The 13,891-nt window shown below is 38.6% G+C and overlaps 1 protein-coding gene and 2 long non-coding RNA genes across 3 annotated transcripts; 1 reads left to right on the forward strand and 2 right to left on the reverse strand.

The window, feature by feature from the left end:
* Positions 1–323: 323 nt before the first annotated feature.
* Positions 324–1,793, forward strand: LOC132994107 (uncharacterized). Its single transcript, XR_009676620.1, has 2 exons — positions 324–409; positions 463–1,793. It is a non-coding gene; the product is annotated as an uncharacterized LOC132994107 (long non-coding RNA).
* A 2,994-nt stretch (positions 1,794–4,787) lies between these two features.
* Positions 4,788–7,464, reverse strand: LOC132994108 (uncharacterized). Its single transcript, XR_009676621.1, has 3 exons — positions 7,198–7,464; positions 5,300–5,410; positions 4,788–4,882 (listed from the first exon to the last, which is right to left on the reverse strand). It is a non-coding gene; the product is annotated as an uncharacterized LOC132994108 (long non-coding RNA).
* A 2,679-nt stretch (positions 7,465–10,143) lies between these two features.
* On the reverse strand, positions 10,144–11,682 carry LOC132994183 (sialic acid-binding Ig-like lectin 13). Its single transcript, XM_061064380.1, has 3 exons — positions 11,569–11,682; positions 11,023–11,403; positions 10,144–10,798 (listed from the first exon to the last, which is right to left on the reverse strand). The coding sequence occupies exons 1-3, from the start codon at positions 11,609–11,611 to the stop codon at positions 10,422–10,424; spliced, it is 801 nt and encodes a 266-aa protein (XP_060920363.1). The 5' UTR covers positions 11,612–11,682; the 3' UTR covers positions 10,144–10,421.
* Positions 11,683–13,891: the final 2,209 nt, after the last annotated feature.

The raw sequence follows: 13,891 nt of genomic DNA on the forward strand, positions 1-13,891 counted from the left end.
ATGCTGGAAAGGAGCCACAGGTCAGATTCAAACCCTGGGCCACCCACTTGAGGACTATAGCCTCCGTACATGGGACGTGTGCACTAACGACTAAGCCACCAGCGCCCCTGAACACTCATCATTTACAGTTTGGTGTAAATTAGTTTTGTATTAAATTAACATACCCTTAGGGGAATTACTATAATGAATGCATTTTAAAACTATAGAGGTACTGATTAAAGTATGACAGAGGGTCAGTAGTCAAATGAAGTGTAACTGTATAGCAGTATTTAATAGTTTATGCAAAGAACATAGCATTTATCCAACATTCAGAGTGCAGGGCCTCAGTGTGCCTTAAAAATGTGAAGAAATAATCTTCAAAGTTTTGTCTTGTATTTCCTGGGGTGCAAGCTCCCAGGTGGCGCTGTCGGTATTTTCTATTTCCAAGTTATTACACCCACCACCCTTACCCCCCAAATGTAGATATCTTGCTGCTTTTAAAGACTTATTAACACAAAAATCATGTGTCATAAAAACAGGAGGAACAAGCCAGCAGCAACATGACTAAACTCCTTTTAACTGCAACATGAACTGGGGGAAGCGGAGGAGAGGGCTGACATTTCTGAGTCACAGGTCAACAAGATGAAAGCCATGAGCAGCCTGACAGAAGGTCAGTGATGCAATAATGTCGGTATTTTTGTTTCACTTGGAACAGATCAACTCACTCTGTAGTGCAGCATACAGTGGATATAGTGAAGTCTTTCATTGAGCTGTTTTGAGCTAGCGTTACATGGTATGTGTGTGTATGTGTATGTGTATGTGTGTGTGTGTGGCTCTGCTTCCCTCCTCCTTTCCTTCTCTGAGAATGTACCCGCTGATTACAGTACCCCGCTATTACTTCCTTTGATTCCAGAAGTTATTGATACATCTCAAAACTGCTCTAAGGACACAGGATTTATTTTGAACTCATGCTCATCTGATACGTTTAAATTTTGACATGAATTAGTTTGGCTTTGCTGTTGCCATGGGTTATTTAGTATTATAAGTTTGCTGAGGTTTTTTACTTGATTTGAATGATTCATTTAAAGACACAGAGCAGTTGAAAGGAGATGAAAGAATGTGCCTTTAGCTATTTATTTAACATTAATATGAGGGACACATGCTTACCAGTATTTAAGAGTGAAGACCCTGTTCTTAAGGTGGCCTCTCTACACTAAGACTCTGCACTCCACCACATCTGGAGTAAGCCAAGTCCAGTGCAGGGAGGAGGACTGGCCCTCCGTCTTGGAAAGTGGACTTGGTTTTTCTGTGCTTTTTAAGAGACTCTAGGCTTTTCTATGGCAGGTCATGCACAGATGGCAGAGGCTGCTATAAAGTCTTTATCAGTATTAACTTATCCATTCATACACATTCACACTCTAAGCAATTTTTGGAAAAGGGACTTACCCAAGGACACATCGGCATGTGTCTGCAGGAGCTGGGGATCCAACTCCAGACTGGTTGAGGAAACACCGACTCCACCACGGTGACACAGCCACCATGTTTAATTTCAAACTCAATTGAAATCATTAACTCAAGTAACTCCATATTAGGATTTTTGTAAATCAGAATAATGCACTTACCAGTCCCATAGCCTACTTTTGCCTTTAAAACAAAGTTTAAGGGCCGTCTAATTAAAGTTATTGTATCAGAATTATGAGTCCAAACACAGATTTCAGGATCTTTGTATCGAAACAATTTTATTTTGAAAATTCATGTAAAATGTTTTTATAAACTAACAATCTTTCAAAAATAAAGGGATTGAACAAGTTTGACATGAAGTGAACAAGAAGGTTTATTTTTTTTAAAGTTTGAACAATTAGTGACTCACATTGATGTCAAAAACTAGACTTAATATTTTTTATCAAAGGTCAAATCTAATTAATGTGAAATAATTGAAGGCATTATATATTTGTTTTTGTTGTCTTTTTCATCAGGCTGTATTATTTATGAATATTTAACTTGTTTGAGACTTTATAGTTCCTAATTGTCTTTGAGAAATATAATAATTCTTTCTTAGAAGTTTTTTCATGTTGCCTTCCTGAGTGACTTCAACTCAAATAACTATATTTATTAATCTATTTGTTGCAGGTACTATGACAAAGACACATTTTCTATTTCAATAATGTTATCAATCTATTAATTTGAATGAATGAAGCACCAAACATAACTACAGGTACTGCGGCTCTCAGACTATCCAATCACAGAGCTCACCAGACAGTCAACTAACGGCTTAAGATAAAAGTTCTGTGCTGAAATACATTTTACACGTTGCCAAATAAAATTTAAATGATTACGTATTATGTTAGTAATGAACATTTGCATGTTGTTGAATTATATTTACGGACAGATGGTTGCACTAGCTTTATGCTATCTTATCGAACGGAGGATGTCATTTAGAATAAAAACACATTCAGTCAGGATGACATTTTTTAGCACAATATTCTATTTTAACTCAGTTACATTTGATTTAAAGAGCCTTATTTTAAATAAGATGTTAAATTAAAAACATTTCCTACATTTTGAGAGAAAAAATAACTGTTTCTTTTATCAGATAAGTATTTGTTTTAGTCTAGTTGTAATAATTTGAAGATATATGTCATTTTTTTGTCATATTTTTATCTTTAAAAAACATCTACACAAGTTACATATTTAGTTATCTTTGCAGATATTTCTTGCTTGTCTAAAGTACCAATTGTCCAATGTTTTGTCTGTTTTGGAGCTGACTTGTGGAGGAGATCAGAGGAAGCTTTGTGGAGTTGAAGGGTCCATGTGAAGAGAAGCTTTCAGTTCAGGAGAGGAGCAGGAGTCGGTGTTGATCATGGAGGATGAGGAGGAGATAAAGACACCTCTGGTGCACAGATCTTGTAGCAGAAGGAACTGTCGGAATGGGCCTTCATCAGCTCCTGTACATCTGGATGTCTCTGAAGTCCACCTGAAAAAAAGCAAAAAGAAAATCTGTGAGTTTAAAACACTGTACATCAACAAAGTCCATTAAGAAATCACATAAATCAACTGTGGGATTATTAAAGTCCAGTGGAAGGAACAGTCTGCAGATGGAGACAGAGGTGCAGGTTGCTGGATGAAGGTGGAGGCAGTTAGGAAGCATTAGTAGGGGTGGAGGTAGCTGGCTGTTGTCTGGCAGATGCTTATGTTAAGGCTTTGTCTACAGTTGTCTGGAAGACTCTGCTTGCAGAAGTTTTAGGTGCATGCTCGGGCTTCTTTTGGGTTCTGCTGATGTGTTACAGAGGCTGGAGTTTGAGGCTTGTTCTCTCTGCCAGAATCTGCAGGTGAAGGTGGTGGTGGTGGTGGTGGTGGTGCAGATGACTGGCAGAGGTAACAGGTGGAGGTTGACATGGTATTTTGGTTTGCAGCAGTTGGATGGTAAAAGCTGCTGGCAGATGCTGGAGGAGGTGCATAGTTGTCAGGATGGAGGTAGAACATTGATCCACAGCTGGGTGGTTTGAGGTGGAGGTTTGTTAAAGCTGTGTGGTTCTTTGGTTGTTTATCCGGCAGGAGGAGGATAAGGTGCATGTTTAGTTTGTTGGTTGGAGAATGAGCATGAAAACAAGGTCTTAAAATGGTTTGCAGAGGTCTTTTTTTGTCCTGCCAGGTGGTGCAGGTGGAGTCTAAGGCTGCAGTGTGTGACTCATCAAGAGTTCAAACTTAACACTACATATTTACAAATTGGAGGCAGAGATTGTTAAAGTTGCCAGCAGGTGGTGTTGACGGCTGCTGGTGTGTGACAGAGGCTGGAGTTTGTGGTTTATGCTCTCTGCCAGAATCTGCAGGTGGAGGTCGCAGCAACAAATTACTGGCAGAGGCAGTTTGTCAAGGATCAGGCTGCACCTTTCAGCCAGAATCTACTGATGGTGGAGGAGGAGGAGCAGATGTCTGGCTGAGGTAGCAGGTGGAGGTTGACATGTTATCAGTGCGTGCAGCAGTTAGATGGTAAAAGCTGCTGGCAGACACTGGAGGAGGTAGATGGTTGGAGGCGGAACATTGATCCACAGCTAGGTGGTTTGAGGTGGAGGTTTGTTAAAGCTGCGTCTTCCTTTGGTTATGGTCCGGCAGGAGGAGGCTTAACGTAGATGTTTGGTTTGTTGGTTGGAGATTGAGCATGAAAACAAGGTCTTAAAATTGGTCCTGGAAGGTGGTGCTGGTGGAGTCTAAGGCTGCAGTGTGTGACTCATCAAGAGTTCAAACTTTACACTACATATTTACAGTTTGATGTTTGTGAACTCATAAAGTCTTTATGAGCTCTGTTTCCTGGCTCTCTTCACTGGAGGTCTCCCAGGCTCTGGTTCTCCTGATGTGTCCACATCATAGAGGGGAGGATAGACTCCGTCCCCACCCACTGACATGTCCACATGCATCCGTCCATCTTCATCGACTGATTCAGTGAATGATGGACGGTCCAGTCGCTCCCAGAGCTTCTGTTTGAGGCGACGTCCGAGCTCTACGCTGTAAGGACGAGGTCTGCCGCTCTTGAATCTGTGAGGATCAAAGAAACAGAAATTAAACACAACGATACATGAGATGAAAAAGTGTGACAGGTTGGTGATGAAGAAAGTGATCGTTTTTTTTTAACACAAACATACTTCAGCATGTCGTCTACCACTGCATGGTAGATCAGCTGGAACTCCTCCACTGGACGGTTGTAGATGTTCAGATCTCCGTCAGGCTGCAGTGGAGCAGTGGAGGGTCGGGGGCCGGGGGCCTCGTCGGAGACCAGAGGCAGGTCGGCAGGTGGGATGGGGGACCGAGGCCTCGGGACCAGATGTTCGGCAGAAGATGTGGAAGGACGGTCCGCAGAGGTCCTCTTCCTCTTCTGGGCCGGTCTGGGAGGATGAGCAGAGTGCTGCTGTTTAGGTTTAAAAGATGAGGAGGGTCAGTAACATAGAGAGGATGTCAGGCTACAGTTAACTGCTAAAGTAAACTACTTCTCTCACAAGAGAACAATCTGCAGCAAAACATTTTGACAACAAAATGTATTTTAATGCATGATACATTTCAGTGATACTAAAGATTTTCACTATCAGTTTTTAGAAAGATAGATGATCCTGTCTCATGTCAGCATAGCAGACCCTTTTGTGTCAACTTCCCCTTGACTATTTTGTTTGTAACATTAAAGTCCTTTTTTAAATTTACATCATGACTCATCATTTAAAAATAATTTCACATGCATAATTAACTTTTGCTCTTCATCACTAACTTTTTCTGTTAAACAATATACTTTTTTTTTTTTTTTTTTAGCAAAATCTGAAAATAGAAAGTGTACCTGTTGGTCCCTGCAGGATGCTCTGGGCTTCCTGTCACTTTCTGCACGGCGTGCAGAGATTCTCCCTCTGTGACAGTAGCTGTGGTCTGCAAGGTGAACGGGCAAAACAAACTGCAACAAAACACAGAAACACACGTTAGAATCAGACTTAAGTTTACAGTCAGTGCAATAAGAAAACATAAGTAAATATCAAATTAACAATGGTATCTTCAAATTCAGGACAGGACCTTGAGGTCAGTAGAAAGTGAATGCCTTTGTGTGTCAGTTTGTGTTAAATGGGTACAAACTAGTCGGGGGCTTTTGCGTACTTGTATCATATATTTCAAGAGCCATAAATATACAGTTTAAAATTGTAGACAATTTCTAACTTATTATTTATTCTTACTCTTCAGAATTTACAGGAAAACAACAACTAAATGTTGAATAAAAAAAGGAAGTCATACTACCATTAAATGTGTATAACATTAACCTATAGCCTATATTATATGGGAGTAAAAACATTCATACACACAGATATACATAGGTATAGCTAGACTTTTAATAATAAGAAAATGTGAAAGGGGTTTCATTCTCGTGAGTTATCTGAATATTTCCTCATTTATTGATTGTTTTTCTTGTAACAGTTGAACTTTCAGGAGGTGAAGTTTGGGTCTGTTAAACATTTGAACTCATGGCTACACTAACATTCAGAGGATCACTGTGTATCACATCTGGAAGTTTATTCATTTTTAATTCATCAGATGTATATAAATATCACATCAACATTGTTTACAGAGGATATTTTGGTCTTTAAAAGTACATTGATAATACATAGATACAGTTGGCTACTTGTCAAAGTGTGAATGATAACTTCTGAGATCGACACTTTTTAAATGTCACATTTTCCTTGATGGATGTTTGTAGATGACTTTAAATGATGTAATAAATCAAAATAAAGAGTTAGCCTACATAAATATTGTTGGTCTCTTTAAATAAATGAATCCGGTGTAGTTCAGTTCTGACAGTCTGCATGAAACACTGGAGATCGTCAAAATGATCAAATCTGACATTTCCCATCACTAAAGTTTATTTATTTAGTTTAAAATATGTTTAATATTCATAAATGAGACTCCAGAGGAAATATCTTCTGAACAAACCTTATCCGGTTCAGTTCAGGTGAGACAAATTGAATCATGACAGTAAACACCGGAGATTGACTAAATGGTGGTGAAATCTTACGTTTTCCATGACAGAAGTTTGTAGTTTGTCTGTGAAGACTTTAATTCTGCTCAAGATGTCACAAGTTCTCAGTTGAATCGATTATTTTGTAGAAATCGTGGAGATAAAGTCGTGAAACAATTTTCGTGGCTTATAGAGTTTTTGTTTGTGTTTAAATGATGATCTGATCAAAATGATGCACCTAGAAACGAACCATAGCAACCATGGAATCCTGCGCGTGCGTGACGTACGTGCGTATTGTTGTGTTCCATGTAAGTTACGCGCTGTATATCACTCATTCTCATGATTTTAAAGGCCCTTCAAATTATAATATGAGACTGAGACAGAGTTCATTGAGTTTATTTAATTATTTGAAGTAACAACAGCAGCTGGACTCGCTTGTCTTCATAAACGAGAAAGGTGACGTGCGCATTTTACGCACGTGTTGACTGGACCTTTTTTTTTTACATGTCTACATATCAGGCAGGAGTGCAGTTATAACCAGATAACTGATGAGGAAATGTTTGAATATTGCGTCTTTATCTGCAGCAGTTTTCAGGATTTTAAGTTACAACCTTATTCACAGATTCCTCCAGAAGTTTCTGTGTTAACAAATAATTATCACAGCTGAAGTTCAGAATATGTGTAGTGGCAATGTCTTCTAGCGTGCAAAAATTGTCACTTGAGTCATAAGAGCCGACCTGTTTGTTCCTGATGCGTGTCCACTTCAAAATATAGTCATGGATCCGTCGTTTCGTTTGATTTCTCTGTTTATTCACGAACAGTTTCCACTTTTTTCCACAACAGATCCAAAATTAAGATCAAAAACTCTTGTGAAATGACTTAAATAGGATAAAAAAAACATGTGCTGTGTGGCTATACCTCCACCACAGTTCACAGACAAAGACGATCTCATTTACTCACCACCTGTGCATCGCACCCACATTAATTAATCAGCTCCACCCATAACTCAACCCAACAAATACTTCCCAGAAATAAATACTTATTTAGAACGATACAAAATATCTATTAGCACAAACTTAAATCAGACTTCTCAAACTAAATGAACCATCATTAAAATGTCTTCTACGAATCAAACACATTACAGCAAGTTGTTGAATAAAGAATGAGCCGCTGATAAAGTTTAAAGCAGTATATAAAGATGCATGCAAGTTTATTCTAACAAGAATCACAGGCAAAGACTTTTGAATGGAAACCATTTATTTCACATAACATTCAGTTTGAGACAAAAACGACTCCACGACCCACTTTTGGGTCACGACCCACCAGTTGAGAACCACTGGTGTAAAGGACAGTTGGATCAAGAGAACTCAGGGTTAATATAAATGGATACATACAGAACTGTTTTTGAAGACATTAAATAAAAATGTTTAATAGGCCTATATAAAATTTTAAAAAATCATGAAAATGTTCCCAAAGCAGGGGAGAGCTAGGGCTCAAACCTCAGAGATAAGAGGACATTAATTGGAGAAACTCAAAGTCCCTAAATGTTTCCTTCTTTTGACTTTAGTGATCCCTTTCATTTTGACATCGCTCCATCAGCAGGTCCCATTAAGACTGACCCTCTACGTGGTCTAATAAACCGTTGCTTGCTGACAGCTTCAGTGTCCATGTCATGGCAACCTGCGTGCACATCGACTCTAGGGAGGAGGGGGCGAGGGGAGACAGCTCTCTTCAATGTTTAGAATTTGGACTGCAGTACCCGTTTTGAACGCTAGGTGTCAGAGTTACATACAGTATGGCTTCTTTATTGCATGGTGATGGGGTTTTCCCCCTGTGGGCTCCATCATGAAGAGGACTTCAAGATCTGCTAAAATCCTTCCCATGTTCTGCTGCTTCACCCTCTGATTGTGTTATGTTTAGATACAAAGGAATATCATAGGAGCAATTATAATGATTACCACATCTATATATCAACACAGTCCTATTGTAATGACAAAGCATATGACACATTAGGTTATATTCAATACTATGAACACATCTGTCCAGTTTGCACTTCATTTAGTGCATCTTACTAATCTGCTGCAAAGTAATACCATTTAACATTACAGAATAGAGGAGTAGAAAATAGAGAAATATTCCACGCATGGTAAAAAATGATGCAATCCTCTTTTCCTTCATGATGCTTAAACCTCAGTCATTTGGTAGACATACTCAGACTCAACTGCGTCCTGTGAAAATGAAAACACAGAGTATCAGTGCTCTAGTTGGCTTCAATTCATCACTTATAGAATTTGAGATATATTATCATAATTATCTTTGAAGGATGTCTTTTGTATAACTGTTGAGCACTAATCTTCACAGAGGAAACCTTTCTCTTTCATAACACCGACGTATTCCCTTTTTATTGTTGAAAGAATGATGAAGCTGTCCTCATCTAGTAACTCACCTTCACTTGTTTGTGGCAGCATCTTGATCTAAACCAACTGGAAGAAAAGTAGACGGAATAAATATTAACAAAGGCTTAATATAAACTTTGTAAAAAGATCATTACATGAAAGGTCACATATGATGTAAAATACACTTCACCATGTTTCTCTAACACTAATATGTGTTCCTAGTCTGTCTACAAACCCCTAAATTATGACAAAAGTCTTTCCTCTCCGTCTTTTGCCTGCTCCACTTTTCAGAAAATATGTGCGCAAACAGGCTGTTTGGAGATTTTCCCTTCATGACATCACAAAGGGCAGTAGCCCCTCCCCCAGGTGGGTGACACTCCAACAGCTAGGTGTTTGTTCTGCCCTCTGAGTCTGCCTTCTCACTGTAAACTATAGGGCATGAAGCTAGAAAACCAAAGCCATCCAAGTCCTTCTAGAGAGGGGGCGTGGTCAGACACAGCTCATTTACATATTTAAAGGTACAGACACAGAAACAGCCTGTTCTGAGCAGGACTGAAATAGAGGGGTTTATAGGCATGATCAAATACAGGATCAGAGTGGATTTAGAAGAAGAAACTTCACACACATGTTTTGTGGATCTCTGAGACTAATGAAAAAGGTTGAAAAAGAGTATAATATGTGACCTTTAAGCTGCAAATGATCACATGATTAAAACGTTTGTCTCACCACTCAAAGATGATAACTGTACTGTAGAGCATCACGATGCCCAGGGTCTTCACTGTGACGTAGACAACAACCCCAAACTCTGGAGAATCTGCAACAAGACATCATGATCACCTGCTACTAAGATGAAAATATTTTTTATGGCAGTAACATATCCTGCACTTACGTTCTTTGGCTAACCTGAATTGTTAACAGCCATTGTTTCATTCTAAAGTAACCCGTAAGAAATGTCAAACATGTCACACTTAAACTGACCCAGTTACAATGCTGTCAGAGCATATTCAATTTTTGAGTCTCATAAAGACATTTTCATGAATATAACAGACTTTATTCCAAAATTAAAGCTATCCACTTGCCTCTTGCAGTTTTGTCCATCTAACTTGGGTAAAAGTTTATTCTATACATTTACTTTAAACAAGTAAAAGTTTAAGATGGTACATAACTTACTACCTAACTGAAAAGAGGAAAATTGGATTTAAATAAAAATCGATGAATCTACATTTTCAACACAATCAAAATAAATCTACGATATCTGATTATTGATTATTGTCTACCTTTGTTTAGATGAGTCTCTGTTGATGTCTGATTACTGAGATCATTCATGGCCACACAGTAATAAACTCCTCCCTCTGTGACATTAAAGCTGTAAAACTCTCCTTCAGATACGATCATGGGTCCATCTCTGCTGATCTTGAACCAGGTGAAGCTGCTGACAGGAGGATTGGCTCTGCTGGAGCAGGTCAGGTTCACATGAATACCTGCTGACACCAAACCTGATGGACTGATGGACGCTGAGGTGTTTTTAGGAGAATCCGAGGAAAATGTTAGATAAACATAATTAATTAAAAACAGCAAACATCTTTAAAATCATCACATTCTGACAGGATCCAATAACAATCTCTGGTTGTCTCACATGAAACTCTGAGAGTCTGTGTCTCCTCTGCTGTCTTGACTTCTTTTCCTTCATTCACAGGATATGTGGCAGAACAGGTGATGTTGTATCCATCATGTTTGTCCGTCAGAGTGATCTTCTCCTGGATTTTAGTCGTGAAGGTTTTATCTGGGTTTTCCTCCATGTTGTTGAGAGAGTCTTGTTTGAGAGTCCAGGTGAGTTTAGGAGGGGAGAGTGGACAGGGAGTGGAGGCTGAGCAGGTTATAGTGACAGACTCCTTCTCCTTCAGATCTCCTGAGATCTTTATGCTGGGGCTCGGAGGAGAATCTGTGTGTTCAAATCAAACACAATTTTCAAAAGAAATTCAAAATGACTTCACACTGTAGGCCTTTTAAAGTGCATACATGAATAGACACTTCTTATCTGAAACTGCATACAGTTTAAGGTTCATATCAATGTCAAACTTCAACAAAAGAGACAAAATGTAAGTTCAAGAAAAACCTTAGAGAGAAAAATTAACATCATACATTTACAGCCGAAACAAGATTTACCTTTAACTGTTATTTGAAGAGGGTCACAAAGAGCTGTTTCCCTGAAAGGCCATTTTTCAATTCTGAAAAAGTAGTTGTCAGAATACTTTGGGAGTAATTTGTAAAAAAGAGTGGTGCAATTTTTCTGTTTTAGGTTCCCTACAATCCTCATCGGATATGTGTTAAATATTCTGCTACTATTGAAAATCACATTGTTTTGATTGATTCCAAATTCGGGGCCGCTTTTGATCCAGATTCCAAAGGTTTCACTGTCGTCAAAGTCGTTCCTATATCTTGCCCAAAAGTTACATGGGATTTGCAAACAGGATCCAGTCAGTGCTTCCATCTTCTGCGGTGTAGTCATGAAGAGGTTTGACCATTTAGGACACAAAGACAAAGCCCCTGAAAATCAAACAAAGGATCAAATATGAAGTAGAGCAAAAACATGCATTATGAGAGAGATCACAAAAATGTACCACCGTTTAAAAAAAAGCATGTTAGGTCTTCTTCTCCGTCGTGTAAATGTGAAAACATCTTTAAATAGAGGTGAGTGAATGAAAAGCTCACCTGATAGAAAGAAGGCAATCAGTAACATGTTGGCTGTCATCATCAGTTTCACTGAAATCACTGCAATGACACTTATTGGATCCACACAAATATTTGATCTCACCCACAGATCGTGCAGCGTCAAGTGATTATCAGCAGAGCTGCAACAACAGACACTTAACAAACTGCCCTTCTAAGCCGCAGAAATAACACATTTTCTTCCTTCCTGTTTGCACCGTCTGAGGGAGGAAGTTATCTTTGGCTGAGTTTGAGGTCTGAAACATTCAACTATACCCTATTTTTTTATAGTTGCATATTATTCCCTTCTCTTTATTTTAGATGGACTAAACCTTAAATACGAATAGCCTCAAACGTCACACACGTACTACACAGCCAATACTTTCACCTGACCTCAGGCCAGAGATACAGACCACTTACCTTCACTGAAGAGAGCTATGACAGGCTTTGTGCCCGCATCCAACACACTCATGAGCGCTTGATTTCCATTTATTTTAACACAGTTTTTGACAGTTGTAAGATTATTTATTGCTTCTTTATTCTGTTATACAAGCCTTACATGTTCATTACTATGTGATATATGTGCACTGTATACACACTGATGCTTTTACAAACATGAAGTGCCCAAGTGATAAAGAGTTATTTGAAAATCAATTTATTATTATGATCTGCACGAGAATCAACCAGTAATAGCAAGGGCATGTGTTACATCGTGACTGTGCTGTGTTTAGTTTTGCTCTCCCTCACCATGTCTGTGCTGCAGGTCTGTCATCCTCCTGCTCCACATCGTCACACCTCTCAGAGCTCTCCATCACCTGAAGCTGATCAACTGTTCAGAGGAGCTGGACAGTTAGTAAAAGTGTTTTATTTTCAGATCAATCATGAATGGATTTTAAAATACATCATACGTAATAAAAAACACAATGTGAAATATAATGTAGGTTTTCAAATAAAAAGATAAGTATTTCTTACTGTTTAAATTCAAGATAAGAGGACAACAGTTACACTGACTTTAGAGGACAATAATATCCCCACAAAGTTCATATACAATCATATAAGTGATACTTGTCTTCTGTTTTAAATACAACAAGTCATTTTAATAGTGCTGCTAAAAAGTAAAGAAGCTTGGTGTAAACACAACAGTAGGTAAACCTAAAGACATGATCTCAAATATTGTTAGAATAATAAATGTCTGTAAAGTAACAGTCTTGCATGATTAGTTAAATTGCAGCCTTGTGATGAAAGCCGTTGCACTTGCAGTACTGTTTGATGTTTGAAACAGGGTTCCAGGAAGTCAGTTGTGGTAAATGGCCGGAGAGAGTAGGCGTAGGTGTTGTTTTTTTGTGTCACATTTTATTCTTAACCTTTACTATGGTTAAACAATGAAAGAGAAGACGGATGACAACAGATGATTCAACTTCAAAAAGAAGCAAAAATATCCACAGGAACAAAGTAGATAATCAAATGAAGACTGTTAATACCTTCAGCAAGGAATGAATGATCAATCAATAGATGAATTCATAACAAAGGTTATCTCAAGACACTTTACTAAATGAGCAGCTCCAGACTCGTACTTCATAAATCATATTTGACAGATGAGATGTATCTGTCAGAGGTTTTCTTAAGAGGTATTATATGTGAACGCAGTGTTACACTGTGAACTCATTCCCTGTGTTCATGCAGATAAAGTTATGAGTGGGAATATTCGCTCTTTCAGTTTAGATGTGTGATCACACAAACCTCTGTTTGAAGTGCACTTGAATTAAAACAGTCAAGCGGTTATTGGAGCCCTCTGGTGTCAAGTTAGACAAACTGAGGAAGTGTTCCAAGGTCCTGAGAGTAAATGTTTCTTATAACTTATCTTTAAATGTCATTCCTTCTTTGACCTTGAAACAGATCCCCCTTCCCCAACATGTAAGATCATCGAGTCCCTTAAACAAGAAAGGAGGAGTATTTTCCTTTGAAGAATTCAAGCGAGAAGAATGTTGCTTTGGGCTGTCTCTACACAACATATTAAAGTTTGTAAGACTGATTTTTTCACCGAACCTTTAGTATTTCTGTCCATCTGCCCTGCACCCTCTCCTCTGTAAGCTAGTCAAACTCCATTACTTTGGAACATACTTTGAATTGGCTATATAAATGGAAAGTAAATGAAGAAAAAAAATCCAGTGTTTATTTTAACTTAGTTAATTGACCTAGTGGCCTTAAATTGCACCAAGAACCCTATCTTGGCACTTTTAGCAAATGAAACACAGAGTCTGTAGACCCTTTGGTTTGCTATGTGAGGCCGCGGGGTGGGGGGTGGCGTGCGGGAGGGAGGCCTCAG

The sequence above is a fragment of the Labrus mixtus genome, chromosome 19 (genome assembly GCF_963584025.1).
Source record: "Labrus mixtus chromosome 19, fLabMix1.1, whole genome shotgun sequence".
NCBI lineage: Eukaryota > Metazoa > Chordata > Actinopteri > Labriformes > Labridae > Labrus > Labrus mixtus.